This window comes from Saccopteryx leptura, chromosome 5 (genome assembly GCF_036850995.1).
Source record: "Saccopteryx leptura isolate mSacLep1 chromosome 5, mSacLep1_pri_phased_curated, whole genome shotgun sequence".
In the NCBI taxonomy this organism is placed as follows: Eukaryota; Metazoa; Chordata; class Mammalia; order Chiroptera; family Emballonuridae; genus Saccopteryx; species Saccopteryx leptura.
The window spans coordinates 35,643,994-35,668,696 of record NC_089507.1 but is presented as its reverse complement, the minus strand read 5'-3'; the positions used below and the strand labels follow the sequence as shown (position 1 = coordinate 35,668,696).

The window sequence follows — 24,703 nt, the reverse complement described above, 5'->3', positions numbered from 1 at the left end:
TCTCTCTCTCTGTCTCTCCTCTCTCTCTCTCTCTCTCTCTCTCTCTCTCTGTCTCTCCCTCTCCTCTCTAAAACGAATGAATGAATAAATAAATAAATAAATAAATAAATAAAAGTTATATATTGATGGCAGTAGTTGTTTATTCTATGTTGATAAAATTTTCTCTGTTTTAATGTTGCTGAAGTCCATTAAAACATGATTGTTTTTACAGGATACAAGTTCAGTATTAAAGAAGGAACAGGTTACTGCAGCCTTTGAAGATGATAGGTCATATATCATTCAAGAACAGGATTCTCTTGTGTGCCAAGGAATTCTCGATTTAGACGAAACGGACATGCCAGAGCCTTTGGCCTCTGAGAGCTACCCAGAGTCGATCTGTGAAGAAGATGTCACCTTGGCTTTGAAAGAACTAGACGAAAGATGTGAAGAAGAGGAAGCTGATTTTTCTGGACTGTCTAGGTGAGAAAAGGGATCACAAACTCTCATGGATGGTATCTTCTCGCCCGTCCCCTCCCCAGTGTGACCCTCTATTCCCATTTGCTTTCATTTCTGCATATGTTTTAGCCTACAATCATACTGTCTTCATTTTTAAAGATAAAATGACTTGATGTGATTGGTTTATTTTCTATTAACATTCACTTAAAGAAAAACAGGCATTTCTCAAAGCATAGTGAGTGCCATTATGCATTTAGAAGTACAGCAAATACCTATTTTTATAGAATGATTAATAGCCAAATGTTAAAATCAATATTGGGCCACAGCAAGATCCAAGTATCAAAAACCTAATGAACTTCTATGATACGTGAATAAATCTGAAAAAGTGTTTTACAGTTTCATTATCATGGTCAAACTTTTCAAGTTTGACATAATAATGGGCAGAAGTGATGATTTCTTAGTACTGGCGGATGAGATGTTAGATTGTTGGGATTTTTTTTCTGGTTTTTTTTTTTTTTCCTCCTTCCCTTTTGTGGCAGAGACAGAGAGAGTCAGAGAGGGGACCAATGGGAAGGGAGAGAGATGAGAAACATCAATTCTTCGTTGTGGTTCCTTAGTTGTTCATTGACTGATTTCTCATATGTGCCTTGACCACGGGGCTACAGCAGACTGAGTGACCCTTTGCTTGAGCCAGCAACCTTGGGCTCAAGCTGGTGAGCCTTGCTCAAACCAGATGAGCCTGCGCTCAAGCTGGTGACCTCGGGGACTCAAAACTGGGTCCTCCACATCCCAGTCCGACACTCTATCCACTGCGCCACCGACTGGTCAGGATAGACTGTTGTTTTTAAATGTTTCTTTATAAGACAATTTGAAATTCCTTGACAGTTATTTTTATTCAAAAGTTGTTTTTCACTTATTTTTTTTATTGATTGATTTTAGAAGGATAGAGGGAGAAGAAAAAGAGAGAGACTTTTTTTTATTTGTTGTTCCACTTAGTTGTGCATTCACTGGTCACTTCCTATATGGGCCCTGACCAGGATTGAACCTAAAAGCTTAGTGTTTCGTGACGACACTCTAACTACATGAGCTAACTGGCCAAGGGCTACACAAAATTTACTATTTGGTAATCATCAAGTATGTCAGTTTTACTTTGAAGTAAAAATTATTCAGTTATACTTCACGTGGCGATGGAGTTTTAACATATACAACATACGAGGAAATTTTTCACACTTGGTATATCTGGAATGCTTTCCTGTATTTAAAAGTGTGCATTCAGATATAACAACACCTTGCTTATATATATATATATAAGCTTATATATTATATTTCAGCAGCAGTACTTGGCCAAAGTCAACTATCTGCAGCCTTTTAGGCAGTGAAAGAGCTGGATATCTAGCTCCATGTCATTTCTGGCATAAAAAAAAAAATTTTTTTTTTTTTTTTTTGTATTTTTCTGAAGCTGGAAACGGGGATAGACAGACAGACTCCCGCATGCACCTGACCAGGATCCACCCGGCACGCCCACCAGGGGGCGATGCTCTGCCCCTCCGGGGTGTCGCTCTGTCGCCTGGGGCAGAGGCCAAGGAGCCATCCCCAGCGCCCGGGCCATCTTTGCTCCAATGGAGCCTCGCTGCGGGAGGGGAAGAGAGAGACAGAGAGGAAGGAGAGGGGGAGGGGTGGAGAAGCAGATGGGCGCTTCTCCTGTGTGCCCTGGCGGGGAATCGAACCCAGGACTTCTGCACGCCAGGCCGACGCTCTACCACTGAACCAACCGGCCTGGGCCCTTGCTTATATTTTTGACTTGGATATGACGGTAGCCTGTGCACCCACTCACTGATCATCCACAAGTTCAAGGACGCCAGAAATGACATGGAGCTAGATATCCGGCTCTTTCACTGCCTAAAAGGCTGCAGATAGTTGACTTTGGCCAAGTACTGCTGCTGAAATATAATAGAGCAGCCCTACTAAGTACAGAGGTGTGTCTGCTCGAGCTTTCGGGACACAGATGTTCAAATCAGTCTCCACAGCGACATTTTTAAAAATGAAACTTTTTGAGGTATAATTTAACTTTTTGCTTCAAATTGTCTGCTTAGTTTTTACTTTTTTCCCTAACCTTTCCTCAGGTCCCTCTCTTCCATATGAATCACCTCATAAGTTATGTGAAGTCTTACTAGCGCGACCTTGTAATGTGAAACAGGCACTCTCAGACTTTGAGTAACACGTTTCTTTACGGAGTGTCCGACTCAAGCTCTTTCATCTTCAAGACCTACACCTACATACATACTTCTTTGTAGACTGTCCAACCCAAATAGATCTTTGTTTTTGGGAGGTTTTCTTTTTAGATTTTTTTCTTTCTATTGATTTTTGGAGAGAGAGAAAGAGGGAGAGTGAGAAAGAGGGGGTAGAAGCAGGAAGCATCTACTCAAAGTAATTGTTTCCTGTATGTGCCTTGACCGGGCAAGCCCAGGGTTTCAAACTGGTGACCTCAGTGTTCCAGGTTGACGCTTTAGCCACTGCGCCACCACAGGCCAGGCCATCTTTGTCTTTCCTTCACTGTTCCATTTGTTTCTATTATCTGACTGTTGGGATTATAAATTCCTTAAAGGAAATGGCTGTCTGATGTTTGGAGTATAACCTGTGACTGCCACACTGCTGAGTAGAGTGTGCTCATGAAATAGCTGGGCCGACACTGTGTCATGGCTTTTCCTGTTGCCTTTGAACCCACGGTCCTGGGTTCAGAAACTCTGGTTCTGTCATTTTCTACCCAATAACCTAAGCACTTCACTTCACCTTCCTAAACCATTTTTTCCTCATCGAGAAAATTGAATAATGGTACCTAACCCTCACAGAGTTGCCTGCTGTGCAGATGGAATGAAACAGTCCATTTAGAGCACCTAACACGGCCTTGACACAAAAGTATATGGCCAAAATGTCTTCAATATGAGCATCGTCAATTTGGGTCTCCAAAACTGACCTTTTAAGATGAAAACAAAAAATGGTCTGACCTCTAGTGGCACAGTGGATAAAGCATCGACCTGGAACACTGAGGTCACTGGTTAGAAACCCTGGGCTTCCCTGGTCAAGGCACATATGGGAGCTGATGCTTCCTACTCCTTCTCCTGCTTCTCCTCTCCAAAATGAATAAGTAAAATCTTAAAATGAAAAAAAATTAATTTATTGAGGTAACGTTGGTTCATAACATTATATAAAATTCAGTTGTACATTATAATTTGACATCTGTGTACTCTTACATGTTCACCACCAAAAGTCTACTTTTTTTTCATTACCATATATGTGACCCCTTTACCTAGTTCATCCTCCTTCACCCCCGCCCCCTCTGGTAACCACCGTTCCGTGCTCTGTGTCTGTGAGTTTATTTGAAATGAAAGCATTTTAATCTGAAATAATCATAGCCATTACTGAAATTAGTCCATAGCACTGGCATATCATAGGACTCAGGTTGTTTAAAATAGTCTTGTGGAATTAGATTTCTAGTTTCAAAGATGCTAAGTAGAAGGAACACAGAGATCTGCTTACTACTGCTTAGTAGTGCTTTCTGACAAAGCCTAGTTTGTTGTACATTCATAAAAATGATCTGTATTGGATGACTAAAGCTATTTTAGGTCATTGAGTCTATGATTACTGTGCTATTTGTGTTAACAGTCAAGATGAAGAAGAGCAAGATGTTTTCCCAGAAGTACAGACCTCCCCTCTGCCGTCACCGTTTCTTTCTGCCATCATAGCCGCTTTCCAGCCAGTCGCTTATGACGACGAAGAAGAGGCCTGGCGCTGCCACGTCAGCCAGATGCTGTCCGACTCCGACGGGTCCTGTGCCGTGTTCACTTTCCACGTGTTTTCCAGGCTGTTTCAGGTCAGTGAGGTTTAATGTTTCTGAGTTCATATTATTGTTACCCGAGAAAGGGATGGTTTTGGGGTCTAAAATCAGCAGCTCATATTTTAATATTTCTGCTGATTGTAAAAATTAGTTTTCCTGCCGTAGTGATTTACTAAATTTACCTTGTGACATTGTACTACTACTGCTGGTACTCATACAATGACTACTACAGATACCTCCTTTAAGGCAATTAGAATACAGCTTCCAAACAGCTGGTTAGTTTTCTATACTAGGTGCCATCAGGGAATACCAAATAGAAAGCATAGTCCCTGCCTTCAAGGGGCTTACAGTCAATATCATAAAACAGATTAAATGCTAAATTAATCAGTACTTTTATTACTATGGGGGACCTTAAAAATTTAGCTAAGGTTGCTTCCAATCCTAAAAATAACCTGCTAACACTTACAGAGTATTCACTACATTCTAGGCACTAAGCTAAGTTGTTTAAGTAATTAATTCTTACAACAGACCTATGGAATGTAAATATATTTTTAGCATTCTGTAGCTAGGGAAACTAAGGCATAGAGATATGCCACCATTTAAATAATTATCTTCTGAACCACCTACCACAGATAGGCAGATTTTGCTCTTCTTGGCAGACCCTGCCAAATACCTGTTCTCACTGAAGCTTTCCCAACCATTCTAACCTCTAGTCTTTCCCGCCGGTATTGCTTTAGTGCTCATTAATTGGAACATTTACTTAATTCTGTACTTTCCCATTGATACTTGAGGTTTCTGTTTATATTCTTTTCTTTCCTTTGACAGTCTGTTTTTGTTTTGTTTTTTTGTATTTTTCTGAAGCTGGAAACGGGGAGAGACAGACAGACTCCCGCATGTGCCCGACCGGGATCCACCCGGCACGCCTACCAGGGGCTATGCTCTGCCCACCAGGGGGCGATGCTCTGCCCCTCCGGGGCGTCCCTCTGCCGAGACCAGAGCCACTCCAGCGCCTGGGGCAGAGGCCAAGGAGCCATCCCCAGCGCCCGGGCCATCTTTGCTCCAATGGAGCCTTGGCTGCGGGAGGGGAAGAGAGAGACAGAGAGGAAGGGGGGGGGTGGAGAAGCAAATGGGCGCCTCTCCTACATGCCCTGGCTGGGAATCGAACCCGGGTCCCCCGCACACCAGGCCGAGGCTCTACCGCTGAGCCAACCGGCCAGGGCCAACAGTCTGTTTCTTGATGCCTGAGATTGTGGCTTAGGGTTTGTTTGTTTGTTTTTTTTAATTAATCATAATGACACCTAACAGTGCTACACATATACATATAGGTACACATGAGCTATTTGGATAATTATTATACTACTACTAATAGTCTTAATTCCTTGAGTGCTCACTGTGGCTCAGACATTATCTGATTGTTTTATATGAATAAATATTCTTGAGTTTTGAGAAGATAACTATTCTTAATGCATTTTTATGACTTTAATTAAGAGAAGTCACACGGCAGCCAATAGCCAAAAATTTACCAAAAATTTCTTTCAGGTAGAACTTAACTTTAAGAAGAGCTAATTCCTCAGACATGGGAGGACTTTATTTCTAAGGGTGTGTAACATGTATTCCTGTGTCTCTGCTCATTTAAAATAAACTCAGGAATGTGGGGGGTGAATGACAGTGTCATCAGTTTGTTTTCAGTAATACTATTCTGTAAATCTTTGATCATTATTTTAGAAATTAATGTTTTTTAAAGAGTGCCTAAAAACAAGTATTTATATATCAGTTATTAGAATTCCAAATATCGCTATAATAATTTTAAAAGGAAACATTGCCCTAATTAATAAATTATGTTTTACTTAAAGATGAAAAGAGGCCTTCTTAGGAATTGTTAAACTTTTTCCTTTGCTTTTCACCATAGACAATTCAAAGAAAGTTTGGAGACATAACTAATGAGGCAGTCAGCTTTCTTGGTGAGAGTCTGCAACGCATTGGTACCAAATTTAAAAGTTCATTGGAAGTCATGATGATGTGTTCAGAATGCCCAACAGTCTTTGTGGATGCTGAAACGGTAAGTTTTTACATGAGGGCTTATCTTAAAGACTAAACTGGAATGGCATGATTCAGTAAATAGGATATTTAAAAGGTAATTCAGAATTGTAAAGTATAAAGGTTCATAAATTCAACTTGATTGTAAATATCTAACAAAATACAATTGCAGTATTCTATATGCAGTGACCTTTGACTGTTTCTGATTCTGACCCCTTCCTGGCCTCACCTTCCACACGTCCTAGGTGAGGAAGCTAACAAGTCATGTTCTAGAGATGTGTATTTTTTTCATGATTCCTGAATAAAAGTGGGTGGCGGAAGGCTAGACCTCCTCCATGAGAACCCGGAGGTCCTGGACATGTCCACCTCGTTTCCAAGCGTACTTGGATAGTATATGTTAAAATATTGAAAGAAACTAAGGCTGAAGAAGCTTCAGACGGGTTGCTTTCAAGGCATATACTGGTCTGCCATGCCATTTCTGGCCTGAGCCAGTTCTTGAAAGCATTTGAAGGCCTGCTAGTCCTTGCTGCCATCCTGGAAATCCCACTTTATTCTTACTGTTTCAGTGAAAGGTCAGCCCTTAATATGGGACAGAGCGCAGTATGGGGACACTGACTCCAAGTTGGGCTACAAACCAACTAACAGAAATTCCATGACCCAAAAGTTGTCGGTGTCATGATCATGACCAGAAATGGTAACCTGGATCCATGTGTTTCTGATTTGGTAGCTGATGTCGTGTGATTTGCTAGAAACACTCAAGTTCAGCGTTCTGGAGCTACAAGAGCACCTGGACACGTACAATGCCAAGAGAGAGGCAGCGGAGCAGGTCAGTCTCTTGACCATGGGAAAAGAGTGGTTTGCTTTTTTCCTTCAAGTTCTTGTATTTTTTAATTAATTATATATATTAATGTTGGTTAGTAAGATTATAGGTTTCAAATATATAATTGCTATGAAACATGATCTGTATATTTATTGCATTGTGTGCTCGCCACCCAAAGTCAAATCATCTTCGGTCACCATATATTTGGACCCCATTCCCCTTCACCCCCCAAACTCCCCTTCCCTCTGGTAACCACCATATTGTTGTCTGTGTCTATGAGTTTCAGTTTTATATCTCACATGAGTGAAAGCATGGTTTTTAGCTTTTTGTAACTAACTTTATGCTCTTAGCATAATATACTCAAAAGGTCCATCCATGTTGTTATAAACGGTGGTATTTCATGTTTCCTTATAGTTGCGTAGTATTCCATAGTATATATGTACCATTCCTTCTTTATCCAAGCATCTAGGATCCTTTGGTTATTTCTATGTCTTGGTCATCATAAATAATGCTGCAGTGACCATAGAGATTCATATATATATATATCTTTTTGAATAAATGCTTTCAAAATTATCAGGTAGATACCCAAGAGAGAGATTGTTGAGTCATAGGGTAACTTTATTCTTAATTTTTTGAGGAACCTCCATACTGTTTTCCTTAGTGGCTGTACCAGTTTACATTCCCACCAGCAGTGAATGAGGGATCCTCTTTCTCCAAAACCTTTCCAATACTTGTTAATATTTTTTTGTTGATAGCAGCCACTCTAACAGGTGTGAGGCGGCATCCCATTGTAGTTTTTATTTGCATTTCCCTAATAGCTAGTGAAGTTGAGCATCTTTCCATATTTCTGTTGGCTGCTTGTATGTCTTCTTGGGAGATGTGAATGGGACTATATCAAATTAAAAAGCTTCTGCAAAAGAAATCACCAACAAAACAAAAGGCACCAACTGAATGGGAAAAGATATTTGCAAACAACAGCTCCAACAAGGGGTTAATATCCAAAATATATAAAGAACTCACAGTTCAACACCAAACAATCCAATAAAAAAATGGGCAGGGCCTGAAGAGTTGTTTGCGCTGACTCTGGAAGTGCTAACCTGGGAACTGAACAGCTGAAGCAGGAGAGAGGACCCCGACCTCCTAGTGCTTGCTCAGGGTTTACTGAGAAGAATGCAGCCTCTGAGCGCTCTGCCCAGTGAATTCCTGTCTCTGCCTCTTACAAACTGGTCCTCTAAGAGCACAATGGAAATCTGCAGCTTTATAAAATGCTTCTTTGTCGAGACAATAGTTGTTGTCTGCATTGCAAGTGGGAAAATAAGACTACCTGTCTGAGAGCCATTATGATATTGTAGTATAGATATTACCTGCTAGGAAATACATCATTAACTCCAATCTAGTGCTGCGAAGCACAGTAGTTCTCTTCCCTGAGAGTAGGTTTTCACTTAGCAGGGGTAGAAAAAAATTTTTTAAAAAATGCTTTTCCTTTTCACACAAACTGTGTACTGTAGACTTTTTTTTTTCTAGAGTACATGGATCTCTCATTAAGAATTATCTATCACTGGCCCTGGCCAGTTGGCTCAGCAGTAGAGCGTCAGCCCAGCATGTGGAAGTCCCAAGTTCGATTCCTGGCCAGGGCACAATAGGAGAGGCGCCCATCTGCTTCTCCACCCTTCCCCCTCTCCTTTCTCTCTATCTCTCACTTCCCCTCCCCCAACCAAGGCTCCATTGGAGCAAAGTTGGCCCAGGCGCTAGAATGGCACTGGTTGCAACGGAGCATCGCCCCCTAGTGGGCATGCTGGATGGATCCCGGTCAGGTGCATGCAGGAGTCTGTCTGCTTCCCCGCTTCTCACTTCAGAAAAATTTCAAAAATTTAAAATTTAAAAATTTTTTTAAAAAGATTATCTATCACATGTAATGGCCTATGAAAAAATGATGTATAAAGCCTGGCTCTTACTCCTTTAATAGTCCAGATTATATAAGGCACAAATATATGAAGAATTAAGGCAAAAGTAAAGTATCACTTAAGTTGTAGCTATAAATAAAAGTACTAGCGATGAAAGAGATTTCCCTGAATTGTCCAGGCCTAATAGAAACGGAGGCCATGTGCTGATTTCCAAAGAAAGGTCACTTGAGCTAATATCAATAGGAAAACTTCATGGAATAGAATAAAAATAAATAAATAAATAAATAAAACTTCATGGAATAGAGATACGACCTTAGGCCTTCAAAGACAGTAATTTTAGATTGGGGGGGCTATTTTAGGGAGAGAATATAGTAAGAGACAATACTTACATCAGGGCTTTCTAACCTATAAGAGAAAGGGATCTTATATTTAGACTGAAAGAATGACAGACTAGAAAGAGGAAAGGGTTTTCAATGTCAGGAAAGAAACAGCAAGATCTGGTCATCTTACAAATAATAGTGCATTCTTGTAATGTCTTTCGCAGATGTGTGTTCTCATATCTGTTGTGTATCTAGGAGTGGAAATGCTGGATCATGGGATACAAAGATGTTCAACTTCTGTGGGTTCTACCAAGCACGTTTCTAAAAGAGGTTGTGTCAGTTTACAACCCCTCTAGAAGTGTGTGCAAAAAGTTACTGTCGTTTCGTATTGCCAGCTTTTAAAATCGTATTCGTTGTGGTAGGTGTGTGATAGCATTTCATATTATTTTGCATTTCCCGTGATGACTGAGCCACTTCTCATGTAGGTATCTCATCTCCATTTAGGTATTTTGTGAATTGTGCCTAGCACCTTGCCCATTTTTGCAAACGGATTAGGTTTTCTTATTGTAGTTCTTTGTTTTAAACCCAAGCCTTTTATTGGATGTATATATAACAAATTTTTCCTCTCTCTGTAGCTAGCATTTTCACTGTCTTGATAGCCTCTTTCAATGAACAGAAGTTTTCTATTTTAATCATCCACGTTATCAGTCTTTTCCATTATGGTTAGTGGCTTTTGTTTCTTCAGAAGTGTTTGCCTACCCCAGCAGCCGTGGTAGATCGTTACAGGAATAACCCTGGGGAAGCACGCTTCTCCGTGTCCACACCCATTTGCTGTTCCTTTCATCTAGAGATGGAGTCTGTTTCCCCTCCTCAGCCTGGAATGGCCGTAGAACTCGTTCTGTACAATCAGGTGTAGAAACGCCGCTGTGCAGCCTCCGAGACTGACAATCACGGGGTCTCCTACAGCTTCTGCTCTCGCCATCGTGCTGGTCAGAGTGTCACAGGGATTAATATGCAACCTGTTTGGGCTCCAGTGTACTGGATGATGCGAGGCCCTGCGGAGGAGCGTGGAGGCCTCCCAGCCAGGACAGGCAGCCTGCCAGGGCAGACAGACGTGAGGCCAGCTTGCTGCTTCCAGCCCCAGGGAAGCTGTCGCAGGACTGGAGACTTAAGAGTGACCCTAGGTGAAACCAGAAGAAATTCCCAGTAAACACAGATTTCTTTTAAACCGTTAAGTTGGTTTTACAACAATATGTACCACTGTTAATAAAAAAACATCAAATACCTTCAAATAAATCTAGTCAGAGATGCCTTAGACCTCCACACAGAAAATCCCAAATATCACTGAACAAAATTAAAGACTAGATAAATGGAGGACTCTACCATGTTCATGAGTCAGAAGACTCGATAGTGTAAAGATGTCATTCCCCCCCAAAATAACATGTAGATTTAATGCAATCGCATTCAAAATCTCAGCAGATATATTTATGAAAATTGACAGGCTAACTCTACAATTTCTATGGAAATAGAACAGCAAGTGCAAGGCAAACAATCTTCTTGAACACAGCTCATCAGACTGTAGCACTCAGGTAATATCTGGCACACTACCTGGTTATATAAATTTTTTTTTAGAACATAGCCATCCCATTTATATTCATACTGTCTATTTTTGTAGTGCATAACCACAAACAGTTGCAACAGAGAATATATGGTTTTCAACTCCTAAATATTTATTACCTTCCCTTTACAGAAAAAGTCTTCCAAACCTAGTCCATGAAAAACAACAGCTAGGTCTAAACAACAGAGTTAGACTTCCTGCCAATAAGACCTATGACAGATCTGAAAAGAGGGTAGTACTGGCATGAGAATAGACAAATAGACCAATGGAATGTAACAGAGGACCCGATAACAGACCCACACACATTAGTCATATAATTCATAGCGAAGGTGCTATGCAGTGCAGTGGGGAAAGGATGTTCTTTTCAAGAAATTGTCCTGAATCAAACATTCACATGGCAGGAAAGGGGAATGAACCTTGGTTCTTCTTTGAGTTACCATCTCACTATTTCTTGTCCCATCTATTCATTGTTACTTTGTTTTTCTTTCTTGTCTTTTCTATCAACTAAGTATTTTTTATTGTTAGGTTTTTTCCCTCTAATAGATTTTTTCTCAGTTATTCCTCAAGTTTTCCAGGGATCGTGAGTGAAAGCCTGAGGTATTTATTAGGACCCCGCCATCTTGGCAGAGATCGAACCATTTTTGTCTCCCCAGAACCATGAAAAAAGAAATCTCTTTACATTGTTAGACGCCAGCTGCTGATACTTGGTTTCTTAGCCTCTCCTGCACATGAGAAATGTAGGAACAGCAAGTGTTCCCCAAGGGGAAACTAGGCTCGGACTGCTGGGGTCCCTCCTCTGCAGTTCTCTTCTCCAGGGTCCTCAATGTCTCCATACTTTCCTAGTCCAGTGACACTGTAGGCCACCACTTCCTGTTCAAGCTCTATGCCTAGGGACATGGATAAGCAAATATGCCTAGAGTACACAATGGAATCAATGCGGGGCTTCCTTCGGCCCTTTTCTCTCACTCCCTTCATCCTGGCTAATGATATTCAGCTTCTATAGGCATCCTTGGAGGACTGGCCTTCTCCAAGCTCCTCCATCATGCCCAGAAGCCACACCTCTCAGGTTAAATTTTAACCTTCATTGAGCCTTGAGTAAAGAAAACATGACAGGAAGACCAGTCAGAGGTGGGCGGGAGGTACTCTGTACACAAACTGCTGTGTCCTGTGTCCACTGGAAAGCTGTGGACGTGTGCCTTTCGGGACAGTGCACAGCCCTTGCAATGGGGGGTTAGGGCTTGCCTTGTAACAAGAATAAAAATAAAAATAATTATGGTCAGTAGTGGCCCCCAAAATACCATATCACTAAGCATACAGTGTAAGAAATATGGCCCTGGTCGGTTGGCTCAGTGGTAGAGCATTAGCCCAGCATGTGGAAGTTTTGGGTTCCATTCCCAGCGAGGGCACACAGAAGTGACCATCTGCTTCTCCAGCCCACCTCTTCCCCGACCCCCCACTCTCAGTCATGGCTCGAATGCTTCTAGCAGAAGTTGGCCCAGGAGCTGAGGATGGCTCCATGGCCTCACCTCAGGTGCTAAAATAGTTTGGTTGCCAAGCAATGGAGTAGTGGCCCCAGCTGGGCAGAGCATCACCCAGTAGGGGGCTGGCCTGGGTGGATCCTGGTCCAGTCAGGGTGCATGCAGGACTACCTCCCCACCTCTCACTTAATAAAAAAAAAAATAAGCATATATAGTAAGAACAGGCTATTAGATAATCAATTGAAATTTTTTTCAAATTTATTACTTTACTTGGACAAATTAGACTGGATTAGTGATGATGATTAAGTGTTGTGTAAGCATTTTAACATTTTGTGTAAACAGCCTGACCTGTGGTGGCGCAGTGGATAAAGCATCAACCTGGAACGCTGAAGTCACCGGTTTGAAACCCTGGCTTCCCTGGTCAAGGCACATATGGGAGTTAATGCTTCCTGTTCCTCTCCCCTTTTTCTCTCTCTCTCTTCCTCTCTCTCTCCTCTTTAAAATGAATAATCTCAAAAATAAATAAATATTGTAAAAAAAAAACCCACACATTTTGTGTAAATAAAGACTAATATATCAGTTCCATGATGAATGTCTACTGAATTTTGTACCTATAAAGAGATCGTCCATGCCTGACCAGGTAGTAGCGCAGTGGTAGAGCGTCGGACTGGGATGCGGAGGACCCAGGTTTGAGACCCCGAGATCACCAGCTTGAGCGCGAGCTCATCTGGTTTGAGCAAGGCTCACCAGCTTGGACGCAAGGTCACTGGCTTGAGCAAGGGGTTACTCGGTTTGCTGTAGGCCCGCGGTCAAGGCACAAACGAGAAAGCAATCAATGAACAACTAAGGTGTCACAACAAAAAACTGATGATTGATGCTTCTCATCTCTCTCCATTCCTGTCTGTCCCTATCTATCCCTCTCTCTGACTCTCTGTCTCTGTAAAAAAAGAGATCATCCAGGTATCTTCTGGCCGTGTGCCCGTGGCTGCATCTCACTGAATTTAACATGTTTGTCTGTCAGCAGAGGGCCTAAGGGCTGGTGCCATCTGGGGGCATAAACAGGACAGAAGGTCAAAGAGATTGTTTTTGAAATAACTGAGATGTCTAACTTTAATTCTTTGCATGTGGAACATTAAGCTACAGTTGAGAATTTTAAATGTCTAATAATGAAGTATTTTCAAAGGGTAAACTTAATGTAGCTAGTAGTTTTTCTATAAGTTCTAATGAAAAACGTCCTAATGATTTCTTATATTTATATTTTATTATTATGTTTAATTTACCACACCTAATAAAAAAGAAGTAGGATGTCAAAAGCACTGATACTATTAATAATATCAAACTGTCAGAATCTAGGAGCTTAACCTGAGGTTTAATCTTAGCTTTCACTTGAGCCTGGATATTCTGTGACTCCAGTGTCTATTTCCATTTAAACCACAGTGATATTATTTTTTTTATTGGACCAAAGAAAAGGTTCCTAAATAAACAGCCAACTCTAGGAATAGCTCCTAGACAAGGAAAAATACCATTCGGCTTCTATAGCCAATATTCTTTGCAGATAATGTTTGTCATTCATTACTGTCCAAAAAAAGGAAGGGGAAAGAAATAAAAATAAGATTTAAAATGGATTTTGGTTTCTGTTTCACTAATTAAACCTGACATCAGTCTGAGATTTACACTTCTGATAAGCAGAGGGCCTTGCTTCATTCTAAGCTGCCTTTATTAAATTGACCGGAGGGGAATCGCATTTTCATTTTCCCATCTTACATTAGACAAAGGCTGGGTACAGATTGTGAAGATTTCCAATAAAACCTGCAAAATGCAGAGTATTCTTCACTGAAGTGGAGCACATAGTCCCTGGAATAGAAGACCCTTTTCTGGCATTTCCAGAAAATGCGTCTGGTGTGCGCTCAGAACTGTGTGCGTCTGGTTGCACTCCAAGTACCATCCTGCTTCGTTTGGCTCACTGCATGTAAATAGTGAGCCACCATTCCTAGAAATTCAGGTTAACTTGTTTGTTGTTTTATACACACAGGCTGTTATATTACCAATGTCATTGTACAATTACTATATTACTGTCACTTATTTCTTTAGTGGCTAGACAATTGTAAGAGGACGTTTGGTGCCAAAGAAGACATGTATAGGATCAACACAGATGCACAAGTAAGTTTCTTGTTCTTAGTTTTGTTCTATTTCTGTGTCAGGTAAAATAATGTGTGTGCTCAAATGTCCTTATTTGATATTCCAAGAAATAAACTTTTCATTTTTGTTATCAGAACAATCTTTGTAAAAGTTAGGTTCAGTGAAATATTGGCTTAGTAATGAAAAATTTGCTTTAATAAAAATGAATGACCAGCTTGTGTCTGGAGCTTAATAACATTCAGTAGCTAAGCTTGATGGCTATCTGGGCAGGCCGAGTCAGCTCTCAGTTGCACCTGCCCCTTAAAGGCATTTTTGTTCCTCACTGGTGTTCTGCAGCGAAACTGTCTGGTCAGGAATGCCAACCTCGGTAGTGGTAGGTACTACGCTCGTATAGCCTCTCTACACATGGAATTCTGACTATGTGAACTGGAATGTGTTTCACTAGTATAAAATTCAGGGAAAATAAGAGTATTTTCTCAGAGAAAAGCACACATACGCATACACAACACATCTATTAAGTGAGGATAAATGAAGACCTACATAGTATTCTAACAGGAGTGGAACTTCATACGGGAAGAGAAGCATTCGTCAGTTAATGATCTCTGCATTTTACATTGGAATTCTAATCTTTTTCAGTATCAGTTACATTGTTATAGGTTTCTAGTCAGTAAAACTTATTGTACCATTATTTTTAAAAATTTGAATTAGCCTGACCAGGTGGTGGCGCAGTGGATAGAGCATCGGACTGGAATGCTGAGAACCCAGGTTCGGGACCCCGAGGTCGCCAGCTTGAGTGTGGGCTCATCTGGTTTGAGCAAAAGTTCACCAGCTTGGACCCAAGGTCACTGGCTTGAGCAAAGGGGTTACTCAGTCTGCTGAAGGCCTGTGGTCAAGGCACATATGAGAAAGCAGTCAATGAACAACTAAGGTGTTGCAATGCGCAACGAAAAACTAATGATTGATGCTTCTCATCTCTCCGTTCCTGTCTGTCTGTCCCTGTCTATCCCTCTCTCTGACTCTCTCTATCTCTGTTAAAAAAATTTTTTTTTGAATTAAAATTCTGAGAAAATGATGATACATGCTCAATAAATAAATGTTAACTATTTGCCAGGCACTGTACTGAGTATTTCACATTCATTATCTATATCCTCATTATCTACATCTTTGTCTAGTAGATGTTATAATTATCCCCATTTTGTAGATGAGGAAGTTGAGGCTCAGAGAAGCTAACTTATCTAAAATCAGTAAGTAAGCAGAATTAGATTCAAACCTAGGCAATCCTGCACTGTTACAAAGGAATTGTCAAACCATGTGCATAACATAAGGAATTAACCCTAGATTAGAATTGGAACCTTTGGTTCTAATTCTGTCTTTGCCACTATTTTACTGCATGGTTTAAGCGAGTAATATAAATTCCTTTTTTCCTATATAAATGAGGTGGTTAGATTAAGTGATTTCTTACATCCCTTCCACCTTGAAGAAAATGAGTTCCATCTCCCAGAGTCTATTTACACCACTTTATAGAGCTCAAGGCTTTCTACCAAATAAACACTGAAAACTGTACACTGAAGATTTCATTTCCATCTCTCTCCTCTCAGAGTCAGCTCCTTGAGAGTCACCTGCTCTGTCCCTGTGAACCAGTATGTTCTTTTGCATAATAAGCAATCTAAATATTTTTTAAAAATGTTTATGCAAATTTCAGTATACTTAAAAGGTATTAAAATATACAGTGTTAGCATATTTAGTATAATTTCTGGTAATTCAGAGCTGTAGAATTTTTTTTTTATGATTATTAATCAAAAGCTTTTATTCCTTTTTTTTTTTTAATTTTTTTTTTTCTGAAGCTGGAAACGGGGAGAGACAGACAGACTCCCGCATGCGCCCGACCGGGATCCACCCGGCACGCCCACCAGGGGCGGATGCTCTGCCCACCAGGGGGCAATGCTCTGCCCCTTTGCGACCAGAGCCACTCTAGCGCCTGGGGCAGAGGCCAAGGAGCCATCCCCAGCGCCCGGGCCATCTTTGCTCCAATGGAGCCTCGGCTGCGGGAGGGGAAGAGAGAGACAGAGAGGAAGGAGAGGGGGAGGGGTGGAGAAACAGATGGGTGCTTCTCCTGTGTGCCCTGGCCAGGAATCGAACCCGGGACCTCTGCACGCCAGGCCGATGCTCTACCACTGAGCCAGCCAGCCAGGGCCCAGAGCTGTAGAATTAATTACATCTGTGTTATTTCCTACAACTGTGGTGATCTAAACTTTTATCAGTGATTTCTTTTCCTTTACATGGATATATGCACATAGTTCTATTTCATTTACTCTAAGAGAAGTGAGCAAAAGTAAAACTCAAGTAGTTGTTAGTTTCCATATAAAACTGGATACAGTAAAACCTTAGAAATTTAGATATGCTAATAAGTTTGACATTGGATTTTGCTTAACTGACATTCACAGGTCGACTGGGTAATTTATTGTGTGCTATAGGAAGCTAAAGTTCACCTTCGCTTAGCAAATCCTTTTTAAATTGATGGGAATAAATGTTATATAAATAGTCTTTCAGAGGGAGCTACTTAGAAAAGCAGGCTTCCAAAGAACTTTCCGAGCAATATTTACATTATGGCAATTGCTGGGTTTTTTTATTCATTTTAGAGAGGAGAGGGAGAGACAGAGGGAGAGAGAGAGAGGAGAGACAGAGAGAGAGAAGGGGTGGGAGGAGCTGGAAGCATCAACTCCCATATGTGCTTTGATCAGGCAAGCCCAGGGTTTCGAACCGGTGACCTCAGCATTTCCAGGTCGACGCTTTATCCACTGCGCCACCACAGGTCAGGCCAGCAATTGCTGTTTTAAACAGCATTACTCTCCATTAATGAGTAGGTTCCAGTTGCTGTGGATATTTAAATGTGGTCGTTTTTAAGTAGTCCATAAACTAGATGTTTCACTATGTATTTTACATACATTATCTAACTTGATTCAAACTTAGTAGGGTTGAATTTCAGAAGTTTACTGAGTTATATTTGGAATGCAATTTAAAACACAATCTACTTTTGATATTTTACCTTCTGACTCAGCACCAATTATGGCAACATAGGACCTAATTAGACAATAACAGGTAGGAAACCTAGAATGAGTCCCACCAAAGATAATCTTCTCGTGGGTAAGTATTTATTATGTAAGATTATAAGCCAGCTCTTTTCTGAGAACAGTCTTTTCTAATTAGGAATTTTCTCTTTTACAAAGAAATTTTTATGTCACTTAGCCGGTTTTTTTTGTTGAAAGGCTATAAAAACCTAGATAAAGACCATTTATAATAGCCAAATTTTTTAAGATCCCGTTAGTTCAATTTTTTAAAATATTTTTTTGATCTTGGAGAGAGGGAGAGAAACACCGATTTATTGTCCCACGTATTTCTGCTTCTGCAGGCACTGGTTGATCTGTGTCTGTGCCCTAACTGGGGGTCAAACCTGCACCGGTGGTACGTCAGTCAGGACGATGCTCTGACCAACAGAACCGCCCAGCTACGGTGCAGTTCAATTATCTTTGCAACTTTTACACAGAAAGAAACTGTGCCTAAATGTAACTTATTTGGGGAAAAATGCGTTAAAAACATCCTGAATAGTTATAGTAAATGTCTAAAAAGTTTTATTCTGGAAAGAGCATCATAAATTTTTCTTTGGGGCGTAAAATTAAATGTTCTTCCGTTTGCCTGGGACATTTGTGACCCTAGTTGAAATGATCTTACACTAATTCTTGATCTTTTTCTTCCTTTGTATTTTTGTGACCTGATCACCTTCTTGCTTAGCAAATGGAAATTCTAGCAGTAAGTGACCTGTCTTAATTTATAGACTACTTATCCATGTCAGACAAACCGGTTTTCATTTGCCACTTGTCCCTTTGTGACCTAGCAATGGGTTGTCATGGGCGACTACTTTAAAAGTAGCGTGTGCTTCAGGTTTGCATAGCCCTAATCTGTGAAATGTTGGTCCTGTAAAAATAATGATTTTATAATTAATATGTGCAACTAGCACTTGACTTTTGTACATTTATAACTAACATCTCCTTTTAAATTTCTTAACTTTAAAAATCAAAGTGCAAATGTTAATTTCATTGTTTCATCTCAATGAGATTACCAAGTGTGTTTTTTTGGAAAAATGAATTCATTTTTAGCTAAGAGGTTATCCAATTGTACTTTGCCTCCACAAGCACTTACTGATGAATACAATGAGATAGACATCTCGATGTGGCAAAAGTATATGCATTTGAATTATGACTTTCAAGTTTTAAGTTATAGTGAATCCTTTTTAAAGCAACCTATATCATGCCTGCTTTAAAATTCTAATGTGAAAATGTGCTTCACACTAAAAATGAATTATGTAACCAACAATATCTTTAATTTTTATTTTAATCAGTCTTCAAAGCATCTTTCATCAGCTTCACACCGTATTAACTTGCTTACTGCAGAAAAATAAATGCCAAGGCAGTTTTAACAATTGTTTTTACAAATTTGTTGGAAATATGTGTCTAGTCAAATATGGAAAATTACACCTAACTATAATGCAGTGTTATTTATTTCTAGGAACTGGAGCTCTGCCGAAGATTATACAAATTGCATTTTCAATTGCTACTTCTGTTCCAAGCCTACTGTAAACTTATCAACCAAGTAAATGCAATAAAAAATGAAGCCGAGGTAAATACTCAGTCGTACTAGGCATCAGTAACGGATTCCAAAATTAAATGTACGCATACGTGTATAGTCCTTGCAGGAGAGCTTAAGTCAAAGTCATGTATAGCGAGTTGTTTTTTATCAGAATTTTTTTTGGAAATTATGTGCTATTTCCAGGCCTATTAGTAAATAAGAGTAGATATCCAGCAGTCTTAGAAGGTTCAAGACCTTAAAGGTCACAGTAGCAGCAACACATCATCTGTAATCGAAAGTCTGGTAAAGTATATCAGTTCTGTAAGACATAACATTGTATTATGAAACCCCCTAACAGCTTGGCCATATATTATTCTATAGTTCTAGTAACACACACAAGAATAAGCATGTCAGAACCACTTTGAATGTTGTAAAGCATGTAATGAATCGATTCAAAGGTAGTGACTTGAGTCATTTTTCCCCCATTATCAACCATTGATACAAAAACCATCACTGGAGAAATGATTTAATCTTTTTAAATGGTTAAATTAAAAAAAAGATACACACAGGCCCTGGCTGGTAGCTCAGTGGATAGAGCATCAGCCTGATGTAGGGATGTCCTGGGTTTGATTCCCAGTCAGGGCACACAGGAGAAGTAACCATCTGCTTCTCTCCTCCCTCCCCTCAGTTCTCTCCCTCTTCCCCTCCCACAGCCAGTGCCTCAATTGGTTTGAGTGTGGTCTCAGGCACTAAGGATAGCTCCACTGGGAGCTCAACCACCTCAGGCACTAAAAATAGCCCAGTACTCCAGCATCAGCCCCATATGGGGTTGCCTGGTGAATCCTGGTTGGGGGCATGTGGGAGTCTGCCTCACTATCTCCCTTCCTCTCACCTAAAAAACAACAACTTTTAATTAAAAAAAATAAAGAAGCACACACATACTGTGGGTAAAATACACTGGGTAAATAACCTTCTAAAACATAAAGTCTTTCCACTACTATCAAAATTTTCATGATCCTGCCTGACCAGGCGGTGGCGCAGTGGATAGAGTGTCAGACTGGGATGCAGAGGACCCAGGTTCGAGACCCTGAGGTCGCCAGCTTGAGTGTGGACTCATCTGGTTTGAGCAAAGCTCACCAGCTTGGATCCAAGGTCGCTGGCTCGAGCAAGGAGTTACTCAGTCTGCTGAAGGCCCACAGTCAAGGCATATATGAGAGAGCAATGAACAACTAAGGTGTCACAACGAAAAACTAATGATTGATGCTTCTCATCTCTCTCTATTCCTATCTGTCCCTGTCTATCCCTCTCTCTGACTCTCTGTCTCTGTATAAAAAAAAAAATTTCATGATCCTCCCATAAAAGTAAATATGTTTTTACTATACAAGATGAAGTATATATTGCATGTTAAAAACAATATAAACATTTGGGGGGAGAGAGATTTTCAGTGGGACACTTGAATCTATCTAAACACAATAAATTTAAATGAATAAAAATTAAATTAAAAAAACAATATAAACAGTTACAACCTGTTTTATTATAGTGTAAATTTATTATACTAAGTACAATCTATAATGTTATCAAGAGTATTTAAAGACTACTGATTGGTGGCTAAAATTATTTATCACTTCTGACTAGAGAACTTAAAATATACTGCTCACAAAAATTAGGGGATATTTTATTGCTTTATATTCATTTTTAAATATTAACTGCCCTTAATTAGTAAGTTTAACCTTTGAAAATCTTTAAAATACTACACCTGACCTGTGGTGGCGCAGTGGATTAAGTATCCACCTGGAAAGCTGAGGTCACCGGTTCAAAACCCGGGCTTGCCTGGTCAAAGCACATATGGGAGTTGATGCTTGCTGCTCCTCCGCCTTCTCTCTTTCTCTCTCTTGGTCTCTCCCCCTTGCCTCTCTAAAAATGAATAAAATTTTAAAAATAAAATACTACTACCATCAAATCTATCTTCACAGCCAATTCAGTGCTCCTTTTTGTTACTGAAAAAGAGGTTCTTTCAGGTCTGTGTGTTTGTTTTAGGTCATCAACATGTCAGAGGAGCTCGCCCAGCTGGAAAGTATCCTCAAAGAAGCTGAGTCGGCCTCAGAAAGTGAGGAAATTGACATTTCCAAAGCTGCACAGACTACTATAGAAACTGCCATTCATTCTTTAATTGAAACTTTGAAAAATAAGGAATTTATATCAGCTGTAGCACAAGTCAAAGCTTTCAGGTAAAATGTGAAGAAATTTTAAAGAGATGCCTTTATACCAGCAATTTTCAACCTTTTTTATCTCGTGGCACACCAATATATATATATATTGCCAATCTAACAACCAAAAAAAAGTATAATTTTGATTCACACTGGATGGCTATTGTATTGGCTGTTGTCTTTTTATTTTATTTTATTTGACAGTCTAAAGAAAAGAGGTCAGTGCTCCTGACGAAACGGTCAGGAATTGCATGTTTTAAAACTTCTGACAGCACACTGGGTGAAAATCACTGCTGTATATCTAGACTGGGAGTTTATAGTGATTGGGTTTTGGTTTTCAATTTGATGATTCAATAGCAGGTCTTTGTAGAAGGAAGAGATAATTTTGTTCTTTTTTACAGCTATCACTGAAATGACTCCAATTGTAAATTTTGTTCATTCTCAGTGATAAATTCAGTAATCTGTTTACTCAGGTATTAAAATGTGCTCAGTGAGTCACAATGAAATTTTGTTGATGTCACGAGTGTTCATTTAAAACGTAGTTAATCTTAGTAATTGCTTGATTGTGTCTCAGGACTTAAAAATACTGTGTGTGTATTTCCAGATCGCTCTGGCCCAGTGATATCTTCGGCAGCTGTGAGGATGACCCCGTGCAGACACTGCTGCACATATACTTCCACCACCAGACGCTGGGCCAGACAGGAAGCTTTGCAGTGATAGGCTCTGACCTGGACATGTCAGAAGCCAACTACAAATTGATGGAACTGAATCTAGAAATAAGAGAGTCTCTACGCATGGTGCAATCATACCAACTGCTAGCACAGGCCAAACCAATGGGAACTTTGGTGAGCACTGGATTCTGAGGAACTTCAGGCATTTAGGAAAGAAACTAAACTGAAGACGATTAAGAATATTAATAAGCACCTTTTATGAACCCTTGAGATTCACTGATAACTTTTTCTGGCAGCAATCACAACCACAGCGTAATGTCAAACTTTATCAAAATATAAATAAAAAGAATAGCGAAATCAAAGATCTGAAGGAAAAAAAAAAAACTAACAGCTGCCAATACCTGCCACAATAACTATGAAGAAGGAATTTTTAAGTTACTTAACCTATGTGAACAGAAAAGGGCTAAAAGTGATGCGTACAAGTACAAACATTGCTTTCTGGGGAAACAAATTGTAAGAATGTTTGCAATAATGGCCTCTCATACTGAGACATTGGAAAGCAGGTGAAATGAGGCTGAAATTGAGGCTGGTTCATTTTAGCTTAAGACTTGCAAAGCTGCTTGGACGTCTGGCAGTCGTAAGCATAACCTACAGTTGATGCTTAATCATCTACGTGAAGAACATCCAGTCGGATAAATATACACAGAAACTTATTTGCAGAAACCATTGATTTTTTTCAACATGTGGGGGAAGGGTGTGGGTGTTTTGTTTTGTAGTCTGTGTAAGGAATTCTGTGTGTGTGACTGGGATGTGTGAGTACGCGACAGTCCTGTTTTCCAGGACGGGTGTGTGGGGATGCGTCTCAGAGCATGCCTGAAAGAGCTCTGCAAGATTATTTTTGAAGAAATTTTATTTTATTAGATCTAACTCTTCATAGTGTGTAAATGTTAGAACATTTTAATAATATTTTAAAACTGGGCTTTCCCAGTATTTCAAAAAGAAATAATATATCTGTTAACGTTATTGGAATGCTGCTCAGTTCTCTGATCAGTGCTTATGTTACGATCGTTGATAACTAACCAAAGTAGATGCCTGCAGAGACTTTAAATAAAGATGTATGCTGCCCGTCAGCTCTTCTCATTAGAAAAGTTAACTTATTTTACTCCATAATTATTATAGAAACTGTATAGATGAAAACCAGTATTTTTCTTGTACATTTGTGCAATGCACTGTTACATGAGAATAGGTGTACAAAGCTAAAGAAATAATTGTGGTCATCGATGGTAGACTGTATGATTTGCAGGCTCTGAAGTCTGCAGAATTCAAGAAGAGAGTTGCAAATGCATTTTTATATGTTGATTCAGGACTCAAACGTTTCACCCTAAAGGAACTGGGGCCGTGTGCGGAGAAGTGAACGGAAGCCGGAGACTGACTACCAAAACACGCAATACACTTCCTCACTGAGTCTGCAGCCTGACATGAACTGGATCTCTACCCTTTTTTAAATAGCATTTTATAAAAGAAATGAATGTAGTCCCACAATTCCTCTGATTTGAAAGGAACACCTTGTATTTTTTATATGCATCTCTTATCCACTGTGACTTTTCTTTTAAACTGGGCTCTGTGATTCCAGAATTTAGAATGTAGAAATGAAATGCTTAGCTCTGCCTTTTCTTGGGGGTGTGGACTCTGCCAGAAATGTAATTATGCTCAAGTGCATTCATGGAAGGCACTGCACCCTGTTGGACTGCTGACGGTAGTTATGTTACCTGTAAAATTTTGTAACTGGTCACAGTACATTCATAATCACTGTATTTTTTGACCCTGATAAAAAAAAACAAAACCAACAATTATTTTGATGGGGTTCTGGTACTGTAAATGATGTCCTTTAAATTATTGAATAATATTTGGGTGTGGGGCAGGAAGAGAGGCCGGTGTCCAGAGACATACATTTCACATCCTACCTTACCGTCCCCTATTTTTCCTCACCCTCCTTCTATCCTTTTTGTTAAAATAAAAAGCATTGTAGTTGTTGGTTTGTGCTGTATTTTAAGAAAGGATGAATGTTTACAGTGTGCCTCATTGAGAAACTTTTCAAACTACCTTCATTCTTAAATTTTCTGTAAACAGACAATAAAATTAGTTAACTACCCATATCAAGGCTTTCACACAGTTGAAATTTGCTTTACATATTTACTTACATGTAACTAAGTCTGTTAGTAACGTGAGTGAACACACCTGCATGAGTCAGGATGCAAACAGAGTCATTAGGGTTGCTCCTTTGCAAAGCATGTTCCCCAAAGCTGTGTTTCTTTGCTCCTGATCCTCTAACTCCAAAGTCTGCACTCACTGACAAATATCTCAAATGGGCAACTTATTAAACACCTTATTTAATCCCTATCAGAGCCCAGTTTTTGCTCATACATCCTTTTTCTTTTGCCCACTAAATTTATCATTTTTAGTTTTAAAACTCCAAGTGAAGAGATCTGGAGGTCCCTCGTGCCGCTTCTCAAATACACTGCTCACAAAGATGAGGGGACATTTTATCGCTTCATATGACTATATGACTTCATATGACTATAGTTATGTTAAATAAAAGATCCCCTAATCTTTGTG

General features: G+C 39.9%; 1 protein-coding gene across 6 annotated transcripts in view; it reads left to right on the top strand.

Annotated features, from left to right (window-relative positions):
- The window catches only part of FRYL (FRY like transcription coactivator), a 290,359-nt gene extending 266,238 nt beyond the window's left edge, over window positions 1-24,121 (top strand). For 3 of the 6 annotated variants that reach the window (XM_066386291.1, XM_066386290.1, XM_066386286.1), the window contains 9 exons: window positions 212-459; window positions 4,099-4,306; window positions 6,180-6,329; window positions 7,035-7,133; window positions 14,539-14,607; window positions 18,376-18,393; window positions 19,150-19,260; window positions 21,247-21,437; window positions 22,021-24,121. In XM_066386291.1, the coding sequence (XP_066242388.1) occupies window positions 212-459; window positions 4,099-4,306; window positions 6,180-6,329; window positions 7,035-7,133; window positions 14,539-14,607; window positions 18,376-18,393; window positions 19,150-19,260; window positions 21,247-21,437; window positions 22,021-22,279 (1,353 nt within the window). In that variant the 3' untranslated portion in view covers window positions 22,280-24,121. Of the gene's footprint in view, window positions 1-211; window positions 460-4,098; window positions 4,307-6,179; window positions 6,330-7,034; window positions 7,134-14,538; window positions 14,608-18,375; window positions 18,394-19,149; window positions 19,261-21,246; window positions 21,438-22,020 lie in introns of those variants that run through there. The other 3 variants (XM_066386288.1, XM_066386289.1, XR_010751659.1) reach the window with 2 other exon arrangements.
- The last annotated feature ends 582 nt before the right edge of the window (window positions 24,122-24,703 follow it).